Source organism: Vulpes lagopus, chromosome 9 (assembly GCF_018345385.1).
Source record: "Vulpes lagopus strain Blue_001 chromosome 9, ASM1834538v1, whole genome shotgun sequence".
NCBI classification, from domain to species: domain Eukaryota; kingdom Metazoa; phylum Chordata; class Mammalia; order Carnivora; family Canidae; genus Vulpes; species Vulpes lagopus.
In genome coordinates this window covers 48,756,044-48,775,582 of record NC_054832.1, presented here as the reverse complement: position 1 = coordinate 48,775,582, position 19,539 = coordinate 48,756,044, and the positions used below count along the sequence as shown (strand labels likewise).

The window sequence follows — 19,539 nt, the reverse complement described above, 5'->3', positions numbered from 1 at the left end:
TTCATCCCTTTAAATTGTACACTTGGAAGGAATTTTTGGTATATTACATTAATAACTTTTTAAACTTACAGTAAAATATACATAACCTAAAACTTTTCATTTTGACCATTTTTTAAGTGTACAGTTCAGTGGCATTAATTATATTCACAATGTTGTGCAACGATCACGAGGTATATTTGAATTTTTAAATAATTAACGTGAAACGTTTTAACTCTGGAACTCTTTAAAAGAGTTCACAAAACCCTAGAACAATTCACAAGTTAATCATTTCTAAAACAAAGTGCAAAAAAATGCTTATGTAAGAATGATAGCTAAGTCAACAAAGTGTGTTGCAGAAGAATCATGAGGGAAATGTATAAAAGTAATCAATCCACATGAAATTTTTAGAGCATTTTTTAGGATTAAAAAAAAGGAAAAGAAAAAAACATGCAACTCCTGAGGGAAATAGGATTTTTCCATGGAAATATTTTATTATTTTGTGTCACAACAGGTGCAGGAATCTTCGTGTCTCCTGAAGGGGTATTAAAATATTCCTCACTGAACATAGCTGTCTCCCTGAGTATTTGGGCTGCTTGTGCTGTTCTTACTTTGATCACCGCTCTCAGTCTTGCAGAGCTGGGGACAACCTTCCCTAGAAGTGGAGCACCTTACTATTTCCTCAAAAGATCTCTTGGATCCTCTGTCGCTTTCCTCAGTCTTTGGATCAAACTTTTTATTTACCCCTTAGGAATAGCTACTCAAAGCTTAATAATGTCAACCTATATAATTCAGCCTTTCTATACCAGGTGCCCAGCACCAGAGCAACCAAAGAAATGTCTAGCTTTGGCCATTCTGTGGTCATTGGGACTTCTGAATACTCGAGGGGTGCTAACTGTGGCTTGGTTTCAAACTATCAGTATTTTGGTGAAAATGGCTGTCCTCTGTTTCATTTCCCTTACTGGGATTGTGCAGTTAGAGACTGGGAAAAAGGAGAATGTGGCCAGGTTTGAGAACGCTTTGGACGCTGAATTTCCTGGTGCCTCACAGATTGCAGAAGCCTTACTTCAAGGATTGTTTGCATATGCTGGTACATAAATCCTGATCAACATAGCAGGTAAATCCATCTCTGAAATACTTTTGTAGAAAGCATAAAGTATTGCCTATAATCCTATAGAGAAAGATACAGCTGATTTGTTTGTATTTTGGAATCAGATTTACTCTTCTCTGCACCAGTTGGATGTATCACAGTTTAGTCATCATTAAGGCTCAGTATATAGCTATTTATATAGAAAATGTGGAAATTGGGCACCCTGGGTGGCTCAGCGGCTTAGTGCCGCCTTCGGCCAGAGCGTGATCCTGGGGACCCAGGATCGAGTCCCACGTCAGGCTCCCTGCATGGAGCCTGCTTCTCCCTCTGCCTGTGTCTCTGCCTCTGTGTGTGTGTGTGTGTGTGTGTGTGTGTGTCACGAATAAATTAATAAAATCTTTTTTTTTTTAATGTGGAAATTAGTATTCTTCAGGTCATGTCCCTTATTCAAAACTTGGGAATTTTATAAAGTTTTCAAAAGAAAATTAAGACCAGTCTCAGACTTTACTGCTTTTTTTTCTAACATTTTTTTCAAAACATGTTATTGATTATGTAAGAAATACATTAATATAATCTATTTGTAAAAAACAAAACTATCACAGATTTTATATGTGTGTGTGTTTGTATATATTTAGAGCATTTTTTATTTTTTATTGCTTTATTATTTGCTATATATTACCAAAACTGATAAAAATGCCACATCATAATTTTGATTTTACAACATGTCATGGAAATCTTTCTATATTGGTTCTATATTTCTTTCTATACTGGTTATCTAATACATTTTTTAACTGCTATATAATATTCTTAAGTATGACTTTACCACACTTTCACATTACTGGGTGTTTAAAATGCTCCCAGTTTTTCACAATTACAAGGATTATTGTAATGTCCATGTTTCCCTGTGCACATTGTAACTATAGGGCAATGTTGCCCCCCAGTCAATGTCATGGTACTAAGAGAATATGGTAATAGTTACACAGCATCCTAGAGTAAACAAAAGAATTAAATAGAAAACAATTCACTATATTTCATTGCATTATAAAGTTATAAGAATATGAATTATTAAGGAATATATTAAATACTGAAGTTGTATAAAACTTTCAGACAAAATCTTTGCAAAAATTTTAATAAGAAACCTGAGCTTGCTTCCCAACATGTAGCACTATCATAGATTTTATACTTGAATAATTTGTAATATTTTATCAAAACTTTAATGATTTCTTGAAATTCTTGATTCTCAAATTATTGAAATTTGTGATATTCCTCATTTATTGAGACACTTTGTTCACTTATGTAGATATTTTTAAAATAACTTTTTATTTAAAAATATATTTTTTATTTTTTTAAAGATATTATTTATTATTCATGAGACACACACACACACACAGAGGCAGAGACATAGGCAGAGGGAGAAGCAGGCTCCATGCAGGGAGCAGGGTCAATCCTGGGACTCCAGGATCACACCCTGGGCCGAAGGCGGCACGAAACCGCTGAGCTACCTGGGCTGCCCAAAATTAAGATAATTTTTAAGGATTTTTAACATTTTTCTTTCTTTACTGACAAATGTAATGTTGACAGTTATTAACTCATTTTACTGCATTTGAGGTAAATGCAGTAAACCAATATCAAGGTTTTCCAAATAATGATAAGGCTTTAACCTACCTACCACAAATGAATTATTACAGCACTCATCTTGCAGTTAGCTTGAACATTAAAAAGGCACATGAGTTAAAAATGAAAATACTGGACATATGTGAAGACAGAGTTTCATGGGTCACTACCTGGATCTGCATCCTTAAGTAGACACCTAGTCACCTTACTCCCCCAGCCATGTTGGGTTATGAGCCATGGTCCTTGCACATCTGAATCCAATTTCCTTGAGCAATTTTTTAAAGCTCTTTTCTACAGTAGGGACTTACCTCAATGTTGGTGCCTCTCTTGGCTAAGGTAGGGCATCTCACTACAGCAAACAGAAAGGTTCCTGATAGTAATCATCACCTGAAGATATAGCATAATGCAGCCTTAGACCCAATTTGGGATCTATTTGGAGTACTCATCTCATTCTCCTCCTACTCATTGGTTTGTTATCAAACAAGGTAAACCTTAAATTAAGGATGAGCATCCCACAACTGGCAATGGTAATGAAATGTGACTGACTTCATATCAATACAGTTGTGTTCGAAAGGTCTAGTGAAATTTTCTGGCTCTGTAGACTCTAAGAGCAGTAGGTCCAATGAAATGAGGTAACAATTCCATCAGATCTTGTGGCCAGTTGAATGGGGCTGGCTATCATAACTAACATTTTGTTAACTTTACTTATAAGTCCACAAAACCAAATTTAGAAATCTGGCTTCTCGTGTCTCAAAATGGGGTAATCTTCGGGGAGAAAAAGGAACACTGTTGGTGGGAATGCAAACTGGTGCAACCACTATGATCCAGTAATTCCACCACTGGTATTTACCCAAATAATACAAAAACACTAATTTAAAAAGACATACGCATCCTTATGTTTATTGCAGCATTATTTACAATAGCCAAATTATTGAAACTGCCCAAGTATCCATCAATAGATGAATAAAGAGGATCCTTGGATGGTTCAGTGGTTTAGTGCTGGCCTTTGGCCCAGGGCATAGTCCTGGGGTCCCGGAATCAAGTCCCACATCAGGCTCCCTGCATGGAGTCTGCTTCTCTCTCTGCCTGTGTCTCTGCCTGTCTCTCTCTGTGTGTCTCTCATGAACAAATAAATAAAACCTTTAAAAAAATAGATGAATAAAGAGGGACATCTGGGTGGCTCAGGAGTTGAGCACCTGCCTTCAGCTCGAGGTGTGATCCCAGGGTCCAGGATCAAGTCCTGCATCAAGCTCCTTGCAGGGAGCCTACTTCTCTATCTGCCAATGTCTTGCCTCTTGATCTGGGTCTCTCATGAATAAATAAATAAAATAGTTACCAAAAAAAAAAGATGAATAAGGAATATGTGATATGTATACACAATGTAATATTATTCAGCAAAAAAAAAAAAAAGAAAGAAATCTTGCCATTTGCAGCAACACGCGTGGAACTAGAGTGCATTAAGCTAAGCCAAATAAGTCAGAGAAACAAATACCACCTGATTTCACTCATATGTAGAATTTAAGAAACAAAACAAATGAACAAATAAAAAAGAGACAAACCCCCAAAACTGACTCTTAACTACAGAGAACAAACTGATGGTTACCAAAGTGGAAGTCAGGATGGCTGAAACGGGTGAAGAGGATTAAGAATATACTTATCTTGATGAGCACTGAGGAATGATAGAATTGCTGAATCACTACACTGTACACCTGAAACTAACATAACACTGCATGTTAACTATACCAGAATTAAATTTTTTTAATAATAATGTAAAAAATAAGTAAATAAATAAGTATAAATGTAAAAAGGTGTGTGTGGTGGGGGGAATCCTGGCTGGAAATCTCTCAAGTTTGGTCTTCAGATTTTCTGATCTGTCATATTCCTGATCAAGTATAAATAGAATAGACAGCTTGTGTCCAGATTCTTAAGCTAGGGCCCCGAAAGGGATAACACTGAAGCTCAAGCACCACTACACATCCTTTATATTTACTTCTGAAATAAGGAATTCTACTGGGCCTCAAAGTCATCAGTGCATCCATCCCAGTGGCAGATCTGACAAAATCGGAATGACTCTCTAGACATAGACAACTGTCAGGAGCCAAGTTCTATCCACTCAACAGCAAAAGAACAAAAGGTCTTTGCTTCTAGAACGTGATTTGTATGACTCTTGCAAAACAGCATTAGGGAAGATAACACGGTATGCTGTTTAGAAAATCAGGATCAATTGATGTGATTTCTTCATATCAAATTAAAGAAATCTTCAGATTTCATAATCTTCCCAGAATTCCCATTGCACTAAGGAAATTTAGGGGAATAGATAAACACAGTATTGACTGACCCTCCAAGGAAGTTGCATTAATTATGGTACCACCGCTTAGATTTGCATCTACCCCTCAGCCAAAGATCTGAAGAGCAAGATCTAGGGTGACTTTTAAAAAGACCAGTTCCCCAGCCTTGTGACCAGTTCCTCAGAACAAGTGGCAATTTCTGGCCTGAATCAGAAGTGTACATATGCGAGGGGAAAAAATGCCCATTAGACAAAAGTTTCTCCTTGTTTTACGGGAAACCCAAGTAGGAGAGTCTAAGTAGGCATGGCACCTACCACAGGCTGCTCTCTCCTGTGACTGGAGATCAGAGGCTATGACAAGAAACACAAACTAATAATCCACTGTTTCCCTGGACACATTTAAAACTTGGCAATATTCTCTTGTCCTAAGGATGTGACCCAAGCTGGGACATTTTAGGGACACAAGAAATTTTCCACATTAAAAGCAACCAAGAGACAATCGCAAGAAACTGCAAGAGACAATATCCCCAAAGGAATCTTTTACAAAGGATACTGTTCATTTAAACAGTGGTGGGAAAAGAGTGAGAAAGAAAGTGGGAGCACCTGGGTGGTTCAGTGGTTGAGCGTCTGCCTTTGGCTCAGGTTGTGATCCTGGGGTCATAGGATCGAGTCCCGCATTGGGTTCCCTGGAGGGAGCCTGCTTCTTTCTCTCTGCCTACATCTCTGCCTCTTTCTCTGTGTCTCTCATGAATAAATGAACAAAATCTTTTAATAAAAACAAAAAAAAAGATGAGAAAGCTTCAGGTTGGCACAAATTAAAGCATTTTTTTTTTATCTTTTATTTTCTCCTAAGAGAAAAAAAGTGGTAATGTTAATGTGAAACTTTATAATCTCCCAAAGTTGCAATTAAAACTATTAGTCATTTTATTTATGGTATAAGTTCAGAATCATAATCTTCAACAAAATGGTACAAAATGGTAAGAAATAGAAGCTTTCAGGCAAAATCTGTGGACCAAAGCAGAATTAACCCAGCAGATGAGGAAGCAACACTTTTTCCCCCTTTTCATTACAAAGAATTCTTCAAAAGCCCCACAGTATTAGATCCTTTTCTGATTAGTTTATTAATGTTTTTCAGGAGAGATAAAAAATCCTGGTGAGAATATTCCAAAATCTCTGATTACTGTTCTTCCCATGATGGCTGTGATTTATATATTGGTGAATACATCCTACCTGGCAGTTTTGACCCCTCAGGAAATCATCTCTGCAGGTATGAATGCGTCTAGACAAAGGGGAACTAGTCACTACTAGTACCTACCCTCAATAAACATGGACTTCTTTGTACTGTAGATATGCTTGATACACCCATTAAGAATATAAACATGATGTGTTCATGCTTTGGTTTTTATAAGGAGAGGAAAAACAATCCTCTAAACAATCTATAAAGAAGGGGCACGGGAATCCCTGGGTGGCTCAGTGGTTTAGTGCCTGCCTTCGGCCCAGGGGCATGATCCTGGAGTCCCAGGATCGAGTCCCACATCAGGCTCCCTGCATGGAGTCTGCTTCTCCCTCTGCCTGTGTCTCTGCCTCTCTCTCCTTCCTCTGTGTCTTTCATGAATAAATAAATAAAATCTTAAAAAATAAAATAAAATAAAGAAGGGGCACATGCTAAGGATGAAGGTCTAAGGGTAGCGGAATGTGAAACACCAAGAATTAGAAAGAGGAAGAAGAGGAGGAGAGGGCCATGGAAGAGAAAGGGGAAAGAGATGAGGGAAACGGGAGCAAGCACAGCAAGAAAGCAAAGCAAAGATAGGAGATATTTTGTTAGAAGTACCTACAGGATCTAGATGGCTCAGTGGTTGTGTCTGCCTTGGGCTCAGGATGGGATCCCGGGGTCCTGGGATTGAGTCCTGCATCCGGCTCCCTGCAGGGAACCTGCTTCTCCCTCTGCCTCTCTCTCTGTATCTCTCATGAATAAATAAATAAAATCTTAAAAAAAAAAAGATCTATGGGATCCCTGGGTGGCGCAGCGGTTTGGCGCCTGCCTTTGGCCCAGGGCGCGATCCTGGAGACCTAGGATCGAATCCCACATCGGGCTCCCGGTGCATGGAGCCTGCTTCTCCCTCCGCCTGTGTCTCTGCCTCTCTCTCTCTCTCTCTCTGTGACTATCATAAATAAATAAAAAATTAAAAAAAAAAAAAGATCTATGACAAAGGCTAATAGTAAATGGTGTCATCTGAATAGTAAGATTACAGTTTTTAATTTTATTTCTTTTTGTATATTGTTCATACTTTCCATGATTTGCATGTTGTACTTAGGATCAGAAAAATGTCAATTTTCTAATGCCAAGTAATAATACTTCCACAGACTCAAATGATAAATTTTTATGAAGACACCAAGTCTTTAAGAAAATGTTAAATGGGGGTGCCTGGGTGGCTTAGTCAGTTAAACATCTGCCATTGGCTCAGGTCATGATCCCAGGGTTCTGGGATGGAGCCCCAGTCTGGTTCCCTACTCAGTGGGGAGCCTGCTTCTTCCTATCCTCCCTACTCATGCTCTCTCTTGTTTATCTCTCTCTCAAACAAATATTTTTTTAAAAAAAGAAATAAAATGCTAAATTATATTCAGTTTACTTTATTTTTTTAAGATTTTATTTATTCATGAGAGACACCAAGAGACACAGGCAGAGGGAGAAGCAGGCTCCATGCGGGGAGCCTGACGTGGGACTCGATCCTGAGTCTCCAGGATCAGGCCCTGGGCTGAAAGCGGTGCTAAACCGCTGAGCCACCGGGCTGCCCAATATTCAGTTTACTTTAAAAAGGCAGAGTAGTATTTGAAATATATTCAAAAAGTTCCAACAAATCTTAATTTTAAAGAAGTTATTCCTGAAAGAAAAGAAGCTATCTAGAAAGTTCATTTACTGAGAGCAACTCATTCTTTAAATATTCTAGATAAAGTCCAAGTAATACACCAACAAAAACATAAACTACAAAAATATTGTATAGACAGATATGCACAGAAGTATATGACCATGTAGAAACACAGTGCGTGTGGTTTAGGAAGAGCTGTGACGACAACCAAGACAGTGGGGCACTTGGGTAACTAGAACTCACCTGCAATGGAGGAATTTTCAAGGTAGAGGTCACAAACAAGGTCAGTCTGATGTGCAAAGCCTTTACAAAATCAAGAAGCTTTGAAATTTATATTTAAAAAACTACACATCAAAAGAAAGCAGGGGTTGCCATCCTTATATCAGATAAATTAAAATTTACCCTGAAGACTATAGTGAGAGATGAAGAGGGACACTATCTCATACTCAAAGGATCTATCCAACAAGAGGACTTAACAATCCTCAATATATATGCCCCGAATGTGGGAGCTGCCAAATATTTAAACCAATTAATAACCAAACTGAAGAAATACTTTGATAATAATACACTTATACTTGGTGACTTCAATCTAGCTTTCTCTATACTAGATAGGTCTTCTAAGCACAACATCTCCAAAGAAACGAGAGCTTTAAATGATACACTAGACCAGATGGATTTCACAGATATCTACAGAACTTTACATCCAAACTCAACTGAATACACATTCTTCTCAAGTGCACATGGAACTTTCTCCAGAATAGACCACATACTGGGTAACAAATCGGGTCTGAACCGATACCAAAAGATCGGGATAGTACCCTGTATATTCTCAGACCATAATGCCTTGAAATTAGAACTAAATCACAACAAGAAGTTTGGAAGGACCACAAACATGTGGAGGTTAAGGACCATCCTGCTAAAAGATGAAAAGGCCAACCAGGAAATTAAGGAAGAATTAAAAAGATTCATGGAAACTAATGAGAATGAAGATACAACCGTTCAAAATCTTTGGGATGCAGCAAAAGCAGTCCTGAGGGGGAAATACATCGCAATACAAACATCCATTCAAAAACTGGAAAGATCTCAAATTCAAAAGCTCACCTTACACATAAAGGAACTAGAGAAAAAGCAACAAATAGACCCCACCCCCAGCAGAAGAAGACAGTTAATTAAAATTCGAGCAGAACTCAATGATATCGAGACCAAAAGAACTGTGGAACAGATCAACAGAACCAGGAGTTGGTTCTTTGAAAGAATTAATAAGATAGATAAACCATTAGCCAACCTTATTAAAAAGAAGAGAGAGAAGACTCAAATTAATAAAATCATGAATGAGAAAGGAGAGATCACTACCAACACCAAGGAAATACAAACGATTTTAAAAACATATTATGAACAGCTGTACGCCAATAAATTAGGAAATCTAGAAGAAATGGACGCATTCCTGGAAAGCCACAAACTACCAAAACTGGAGCAGGAAGAAATAGAACACCTGAACAGGCCAATAACCAGGGAGGAAATTGAAGCAGTCATCAAAAACCTCCCAAGACACAAGAGTCCAGGGCCAGATGGCTTCCCAGGGGAATTCTATCAAACGTTTAAAGAAGAAATCATACCTATTCTACTAAAGCTGTTTGGAAAGATAGAAAGAGATGGAGTACTTCCAAATTCGTTCTATGAGGCCAGCATCACCTTAATTCCGAAACCAGACAAAGACCCCACCAAAAAGGAGAATTACAGACCAATATCCCTGATGAACATGGATGCAAAAATTCTCAACAAGATACTAGCCAATAGGATCCAACAACACATTAAGAAAATTATTCACCATGACCAAGTAGGATTTATCCCCGGGACACAAGGCTGGTTCAACACTCGTAAACCATCAATGTGATTCATCATATCAGCAAGAGAAAAACCAAGAACCATATGATACTCTCATTAGATGCAGAGAAAGCATTTGACAAAATACAGCATCCATTCCTGATCAAAACCCTTCAGAGTGTTGGGATAGAGGGAACTTTCCTCGACATCTTAAAAGCCATTTACGAAAAGCCCACAGCAAATATCATTCTCAATGGGGAAGCACTGGGAGCCTTTCCCCTAAGATCAGGAACAAGACAGGGATGTCCACTCTCACCACTGTTGTTCAACATAGTTCTGGAAGTCCTCGCCTCAGCAATCAGACAACAAAAAGACATTAAAGGCATTCAAATTGGCAAAGAAGAAGTCAAACTCTCCCTCTTCACCGATGACATGATACTCTACATAGAAAACCCAAAAGCCTCCACCCCAAGATTGCTAGAACTCATACAGCAATTTGGTAGCGTGGCAGGATACAAAATCAATGCCCAGAAATCAATGGCATTTCTATACACTAACAATGAGACTGAAGAAAGAGAAATTAAGGAGTCAATCCCATTTACAGTTGCACCCAAAAGCATAAGATACCTAGGAATAAACCTAACCAAAGAGGTAAAAGATCTATACCCTAAAAACTATAGAACACTTCTGAAAGAAATTGAGGAAGACACAAAGAGATGGAAAAATATTCCATGCTCATGGATTGGCAGAATTAATATTGTAAAAATGTCAATGTTACCCAGGGCAATTTACACGTTTAATGCAATCCCTATCAAAATACCATGGACTTTCTTCAGAGAGTTAGAACAAATTATTTTAAGATTTGTGTGGAATCAGAAAAGACCCCGAATAGCCAGGGGAATTTTAAAAAAGAAAACCATAGCTGGGGACATCACAATGCCAGATTTCAGGTTGTACTACAAAGCTGTGGTCATCAAGACAGTGTGGTACTGGCACAAAAACAGACACATAGATCAATGGAACAGAATAGAGAACCCAGAAGTGGACCCTGAAATGTACGGTCATCTAATATTCGATAAAGGAGGAAAGACTATCCATTGGAAGAAAGACAGTCTCTTCAATAAATGGTGCTGGGAAAATTGGACATCCACATGCAGAAGAATGAAACTGGACCACTCTCTTTCACCATACACAAAGATAAACTCCAAATGGATGAAAGATCTAAATGTGAGACAAGAGTCCATCAAAATCATAGAAGAGAACACAGGCAACACCCTTTTTGAACTCGGCCACAGTAACTTCTTGCAAGATACATCCACAAAGGCAAAAGAAACAAAAGCAAAAATGAACTATTGGGACTTCATCAAGATAAGAAGCTTTTGCACAGCAAAGGATACAGTCAACAAAACTAAAAGACAACCTACAGAATGGGAGAAGATATTTGCAAATGACATATCAGATAAAGGGCTAGTTTCCAAAATCTATAAAGAACTTATTAAACTCAACACCAAAGAAACAAACAATCCAATCATGAAATGGGCAAAAGACATGAAGAGAAATCTCACAGAGGAAGACATGGACATGGCCAACATGCACATGAGAAAATGCTCTGCATCACTTGCCATCAGGGAAATACAAATCAAAACCACAATGAGATACCACCTCACACCAGTGAGAATGGGAAAAATTAACAAGGCAGGAAACAACAAATGTTGGAGAGGATGCGGAGAAAAGGGAACCCTCTTACACTGTTGGTGGGAATGTGAACAGGTGCAGCCACTCTGGAAAACTGTGTGGAGGTTCCTCAAAGAGTTAAAAATAGACCTGCCCTACGACCCAGCAATTGCACTGTTGGGGATTTACCCCAAAGATTCAGATGCAATGAAACGTCGGGACACCTGCACCCCGATGTTTCTATCAGCAATGGCCACAATAGCCAAACTGTGGAAGGAGCCTCGGTGTCTATCGAAAGATGAATGGATAAAGATGTGGTTTATGTATACAATGGAATATTACTCAGCAATTAGAAACGACAAATACCCACCATTTGCTTCAACGTGGATGGAACTGGAGGGTATTATGCTGAGTGAAATAAGTCAATCGGAGAAGGACAAACAGTGTATGTTCTCATTCATTTGGGGAATATAAATAATAGTGAAAGGGAATATAAAGGAAGGGAAAAGAAATGATGGGAAATATCAGGAAGGGAGACAGAACATAAAGACTCCTAACTCGGGGAAACGAACTAGGGGTGGTGGAAGGGGAGGAGGGCGGGTGTTGGAGGGGAATGGGTGACGGGCACTGAGGTGGACACTTGACGGGATGAGCACTGGGTGTTTTTCTGTATGTTGGTAAATTGAACACCAATAAAAATTAATTTAAAAAAATAATAAAAAAAATTAAAAACTACACAAGTTTCAAAAAGTCAAAAGGTGGTTTTATGCATCTTCTCTGACACTAGTACAAAAACGTTATGTTGCTTCTAAAAAGCAAATATAAATTTTAATAAGTAAACATTAACATGTTGCCATTACACCTTCCCACAATTTGGTCTCACAGGAATACAATAACACACCAAAGGAGGTTTTTTAAAACTATTAAAATGAGGGACAGAACTGTAATTTACCTTATATCCACCTCCAAACCAGTCAGCAAATCCTATAAAAATCTACTCCACTAACAGCTCATCAGGTATTCCCCCCTCTGCATGCCCCCCCTCCATGCCTAGATCCTCATTTTTCTCATCTGAGTCACAACAACAACCTCCTAATTTATACAATTACCTCTAATCTCCCTCCAATCCAGCCTCCACTCAGTCTCTAGAGATGTCCTAAAACACAAATCTAATCCTGTCACTCCCCTGCTTAAATACTCTCCTGTCACATGTTCTTGCATCTCCTCCCAACCTCACTTTCACAACTGCTGCAACCACCCCATAGCTACCTTCCTTCACTGCATACCAATTTCTAAGTTGTTCATTGCAGGTTCTCCAAGATCTGAGTCAAGCCTAACTTTCTGTCCTCATCTCTTGCTTTCTCGTGCACACATACAGCCTCACCACACACCAGCCTTTGTGAACAATTTACCATTTCCTGAATAGACACTCTTCTCTCAGCCTCTCCCCACAATGCTCTCACCAGAGACTTAGATGCCTACCTTGTGATTGATATCACACTAGTAAGGTTGAGTTTAAGTTTAATATCCTTTGAACCTTGACAAGTGCCTCCTAAATCCCATGCAAAAACTAGTCTTAGAAAGTTTGAAATGGGGATGCCTGGGTGGCTCAGTGGTTGAGCATCTCCCTTTGGCTCAGGGGGTGATCCTGAAGTCCCAGGATTGAGTCCCACATCGGGCTCTCTGCATGGAGCCCACTTCTCTTCCCTCTGCCCATGTCTCTGCCTCTCTCTCTCATTGTGTTTCTCGTGAATAAATAAATAAAATCTTTTTTTAAAAAATGTTTGAAATGCAGTTTAAAATCATGAAATGGAGTATAATGAATAAATAGAATAAAATTTCAATTATCCTGCCATGAATTTTAGGATTGTTAACATTATTAATAACAAGTTCTCTAAAACTTAGAACAGAAATTACCTATAGAAACAAAGCTTAACACTTATAATTTTGCAAATAAATATAGGCAGAACCGTAGGTGTCCAAGCACTTATGATTGGAAAAAGAAGGAAAAGAACTGAACTATGAATTCATCAAATTATCAATGAAAAAGACCAGCATATCATAGGTAGTAAAATAACAAAATCATATCACACAATTTTGAACTCCACTTAATTATAATCCAAAGCCAATAATTTTGGAGAAATTTTGCAGCACATTTGATACCCTTATAACAGAACTTATGTTTCTAGTATCAGTTATTTTTCTTAAACATATGATACCCCCATTGAAAATCTTTTTCCTTTTTTATTTTTGATCCTAGTATTTATGGCTGTATCATTTATTTATTGTTGCAAAACAAGCCTCCTCAAAAATGTACTGGCTCCCAACCACCACTTAGTTGATTCACAGTTCTGCAAGTGGACAATTTATGCTGAGGTAGTTCTGGCTGTCTGCTGAAGTCATACATGTATCTATACCCTGCAGTTTCGGTAAACAGCTGTATTGAGGTTGGCCATGCTTTCCTATTTCTTTGGGGCCTTGGTTGGTAGGATAGTTGGAGTCCTTTGAAAAACAAATGCCAGAGGCACTTGGCTGGCTCAGTCAATAAAGCATGCTCTTGATCTTGGGTTTGTGAGTTCAAGACCCCCATTGGGTATAGAGAGTATTTAAAATCATAAAGGGATGCCTGGGTGGCTCAGTCAGTTAAGTACTTGCCTTAGATCAGGTCATGATCCCAGAGTCCTGGGATGGAGCCCCATAACCCATGTCCAACTCCCTGCAGAGGGGGGAGTCTGCTTCTCCCTTTCCCTCGGACCCTCTCCCTGTTCATGCTCTCTCTCTTGCTCATTCTCCTCTCTCTCTCTCTCTCTCTCTCTCTCATATAAGTAAATAAAATCTTTAAAAAATAAATAAAATCTTAAAAAGGAAAGAAAGGTCAGTAAAGCTAAAAGAGAGGGAAGCAAGCATTTTATTAAGAGAAATGCTTGCGTTAGAAAAACCAAGAAGGAAACCAGGTAAGGCTAGGAGAGCCATAGAACCACAAGGCAAATTTGACTCAAAGTGAAAGAGAAAAAGAGGTAAGGATAGGTAAAAAACACCCTAGGTTGATATGCAGTATAGAGAAGGTTTGGCCATCTCTCAGGGAGCCCATTAGCCAAAGTCAGCCATCAGATACATGAGTACTCTTGGTATCTCTACCTCACTCATTAGCTGGGAACAACCTAGGAGCATGGCTTTGGTAGAAATGCCACAGTGGATTTCATTGTGCAGTAGCTGGGGCCCTAGATCAATTATGCTCCCTATATTTGGAAGTCTGTAAGGTGCATTTTCATGGCTCCAGAGTTACTACGGCTTGTCTCTGACAGACTAGATTGAGTTTGTTCATATTGTAGCTAAGCAGTGTCCCAAAAGAACAAACAAAAGTCCATGATACCTCTCAAGGCATAGGCTCATAGTTGGCAAACCACTACATTCAATGCATTCTACTTGGCAAAATATACAAGGCCAGTTCATATTCAGGAATTGATAGAGAAGCTTTCCCTCTTGGAAGGAGGACCAAAGTTATATTACAAAGAGTACAGATGCAAGAAGAAATAAGAATTATTTCCATATTTGCAATCAAGCAAAAGTAACTAACTTTTTTGAAAAAAATTTTTAGATGCTGTTGCTGTCACCTGTATAAACAAAGTATTCCCTTCCATGGAATGGGTCATCTCTTTTGGGATTTCAACTTCAATAGTTAGCAACATGTGTTGTACAGTACTTTCAGCCTCAAGGCTGTTCTACACAGCAAGCCAAGAAGGACAACGGTCTTTGATCTTCTCTATGCTCAATAAGTACTTCAATCCAACTGTTGCTACCACCCAGATAATCATATTAGCTTCTTTCTTATTATATACTCAGATTTAATCAATTTAATAAAATATTCAGGATTAGCAACCTGGGTAATAAGAGGGCTATGTATGATAGGTCTACTTAAACTAAGGTACCAGGACCCCAATCTACCCAGACCTTATAAGGTAAATCAAGATAAAAATGTTAATATTAAATCTCTACTTTCTTTCTAGGAATATAATTTTTTTAATCTATAGGAGAAGCTTCTAAGTCCAGAGCAGAGGTTTCATTTATGAACCCTCTGCTCTGGACTTGCATGTCCAGTTTACTGATGTATAATTGGCTGTATGAGCTACTTTTGGCTTGATTTTTAAGGAGTAAATGGTTCTTGATTCTCCACAAGGACGATAGATGTTATCATTTTTGCTATCTTTCAGAAACTAGATAATAATGCTTTTGAGGGGGAAATATTGGCCCAACTCAAAATCATCCCTTCAGTGCACAACCCAACATAGGTGATGTGGCATTCCATTCTTGATTATGTCCTTGATAGAGTCTTCATTTTCTATAAGATGTTTAGGTGATTATAAAATTGTGAACCTGAACTTAAAATAAAATCACTATCTTCTAGGTAATGTCAGTAGGGCCATTGCAGGTGCCTAGAGTATCTTTGTGTAAAATATAAAAAAGCACCCCTTCCTCTAGGTGGACATAGCTCCGTGCCCTGGCAAAGAGCCTAGTGAGCAGAGCACAAGCTAGCTATCAGTCCCCTCACATGGAAGCACTTGTGTATGGAGTGACTACCTAAGCAATCACATGCATAAGAAATAAAATTAGACTCATTTGAAAAGATCATTCTGACAATAGTGTAGAGAAGGAATTAGAAGGAGGCATGAATAGATTCAGGCCAAACAGCCTGCAGAGGTTCACCTTGTCACCCTGTTTAACCCAAGAGAATTCCAATACTCGGAGATTAAGTAATTATCCTAGCTAAAAGGAGCAGGGTTGGAATTTAAACCAGACATTCTGATTCCAGAGCCCATATTTTTGTTATATTTACTAAAAGAAAAATGGTGAATATTTTATTCTGTAAGGACTTACCAAGAAATGTTTTCTGATCTTAGCATCAGGAATATTTGGGCCTCTCCTAAATAACTGATTTGCTTATACATTATAGATGGCCTGCTCTCAGAATCTATATGGGGCTTTGTGGCATGTGTTTTGTGAACCAAATCCATTCTTTATCTACGTCTATTTGCCTCTTTCTTATTTTCACTTATTTTGTCTTGGTATAATGTAAGCCATACCTTACTATAATGTAAATCCTAGTAAGTTTCAAATAGTCTGTTTTATTCTTTAATCATAACTATGGTATGATTTTTAAAGATATTTTTAAGATACTTTCTGGCTGCAGGGATTGTGTGCAAAGTAAAATGAGAGTCCCATATTTCATGCCAGTGACCATAAAAACCACTTGAGTGTGCATTTTAAAATTTGCATTTTCAGATTTGCCCTTGGAGATTCTAAATCAGTAGGTGTCAGTTGGGCTCCAGGAATTTATGCTTATCAATTACCTTGGGGGTTTTTATGCCAAGAGTCCACTGACCATATTTTAACAAACATTAGTCTAGGTAATCCTGACTTTCTTCTCCTCACAATAGCTCCTTCTTTGGCCATGCCTCCTGTTAAAAACAGTGAATGATAATATCTTGGATTTGAGTCATCCATTTATTCAAGAAATATGTGGTAACTATCCATTGTGTTTCAAGCACTCTACTAGGCAGTTCAGAAAAATAAAAATGAATCTTTCAATCAAGAGTCTTATAAGCCTCACAGAAGTGTAAAAAATGTATACAAATCACCGTTACAAATTTAATTAAGAAATGGCATTTTGTTGAACACATTCTACTGAAATACCCTGTATACAATTCTCAAGAAGATTTCAAAAGATCAGCATTAAATAAAACCTCATTTTGCATATGGGTCTGAGAGGACCCATTTTTCCCCCAAACATCCAGACTTAATGTTTAAGTGGCAACAACACAGGTATATCATGAATATTTTGTTAAAAATCTATGAACACAATTATCTTGTAGCACTCACCAACCCACCACGTAGCTTTCCTCAGTTGAGACAGAGTACAGGGGACAAGAAGTCTCACTGTGCAGTGACAGTGACCTGGGCACTGGTGGTAGAGAACCCACAAGACTGGCAGTTGGGGGTCTTCTCTTGGCTCCTTCCTGCAAATGGTTCTGAGGACCAGATTAATTAAATAGCCCAAAGTTATACAGCTAGACAGTGGCACTAAGCTCCTGAAGAGGAACCTTCTTTATCTGTCTGAATATGGCAAATGGCACATAGGAATAAGTGAGTATTTCTTGAAGGAATGAACAATTTAGATAGCAGAGTTTGTTGGACACCTGGGTGGCTCAGTTGGTAAAGCATCTGACTTTAGCTCAGGTCAAGATCTCAAGGTCCTAGCACCCAGCTCTGCTCTCAGCAGAGTCTGCTTCTCCCTCTCCTTCTCCTTCTGCCCCTCCCCCTACTCATGCTCTCCCTCTCTCTCTCTCTTTCTCATAAATAAATAACATCTTTAAAAAAAAAGATATCAGAGCTTGCATTTCCAATCAGACTTTTCTGATTCCGACGTTTCTGTTATTTTTATTACTTAATAGTGCCACTCTAAGAAAAATTGGCACGTGCTTGAGTAAAGAAACCTTATAACCAAATACAGTTATGCCAACATGGCTGGTTTCCAAATTCCCAAAACTAAACAAGCTTCAATAACTAATACTAGAATGACATAGCTAATTTTTAACTTTTGACAAAGATTTCTTATAATGTATCTTTTTTCCTATGCCAGAAAATAAAGTACTGATTTTAGTAAATAAATGACAATATCTGATGAATAGAGTAGGCATTCATAAAAACTATGGAATAAATATAAATAAATAAATACAGTTCCACTTTTTTTTACAATCATTAAGTCTGCCACTAATTTACTTTCTATAATATAATACTGAGACCTGTCTCTTTAAATATTATGTGAAAACATATTCGCAATTTTCTCCCTGGTGTTTGAAAACATTTGTTCCAAATACAAAGGGAATGTTCTTATGTTGTTTACAGAAACTTTTGAGGAAAAGGTCATCACTAATCTTAATCTTTTTTTTTTTAAACTTTCAGGTGCGTTTGCCATTTGTATTTGGATCCATAGCTGTATCTTTGTTTCTAATCTTGACACCAATGATTCAGTATCCTAAAGTAGAGTATATCTATGGGTTTATCTTCATTTTTAGTGGACTTCTGTGTTACTGGCTTCATGTTCACCTTAACTGACATTATGTTTGTTTTGACAAAATCATTTGTTATCTACAATTACTATTTAATGTTTCACCACCTGAAAACCAGGATGATGGTATTTTAACAGGAAAAAAAATTCTTGAAGAAATCTTTTTGTAAATAAGAAATTCTAAATGGCTAATAAGTATAGTTTTAAAGATAATATTTGCTTTAAAATGCATACACTCATACACAAAACCTCCTTCTTCCTGCCCAGTCCCCAACTACATATATCAAATCCACCTCCAGCTACATATTCAAATTCTTTACAATTCAAATTCTTTTTTTTAAATTTTTATTTATTTATGATAGTCACACAGAGAGAGAGAGAGAGGCAGAGACACAGGCAGAGGGAGAAGCAGGGAGCCCAACGTGGGATTCGATCCCGGGTCTCCAGGATCGCGCCCTGGGCCAAAGGCAGGCGCTAAACCACTGCGCCACCCAGGGATCCCTACAATTCAAATTCTTTTGCTTGTAATTGAAGCCTAAGTTCCTAGTGCACAACATGTTTTTCACCACTTTCCTTCAGGTCAAAAATTTTAAGCAAACACACACACATGTACACACAACAGATAAAAGGGCATAATATGCCTACTTCTGTGTGTAGAAAATATTTTAATGCTGTACACCTGAAATCAATATACTGTTATATATCAATTATATCTCAAATAAATAAACAAACAAACAAAATCAAAGAGTCATTGTCAGGAAGACAAGTTCATGGATGAACAATGTCTAACAGATAACAGTTATTTTAATCAACATTTATTAAATCAATGTAAGATGCACCTGCAAAAAAAAAAAAAGCATAATTCTAAGTCCAAAATTTATATTAATAAAAACTATATATTGCTTCTTACTCACTTTGTCTAAATTCTTTATAGTGATACCAATTAAAGAATATGTTTTATTTCCAAATCCTTGCGTTCACCTCTATAAAGTGTAATAGGCTAAATCATGACCTTCAAACATATGTCCAGATCTAGATGGTGACTTATCATGGTGAGCATAATGTACAGAATTTTCAAGCCATTATATTATATACCTGAAATTAATATAATTATTTTATATAAAACTACATTTTAATTCTT

The 19,539-nt window shown here is 37.8% G+C and overlaps 1 protein-coding gene across 1 annotated transcript; it reads left to right on the top strand.

Annotated features, from left to right (window-relative positions):
• Positions 1 to 426: 426 nt before the first annotated feature.
• LOC121498594 (solute carrier family 7 member 13-like) lies at positions 427 to 18,445 on the top strand. Its single transcript, XM_041768593.1, is given in 5 exon segments — positions 427 to 1,093; positions 6,103 to 6,234; positions 14,931 to 15,155; positions 15,158 to 15,291; positions 18,293 to 18,445. Coding segments are annotated over 5 exon segments (1,311 nt in total).
• The last annotated feature ends 1,094 nt before the right edge of the window (positions 18,446 to 19,539 follow it).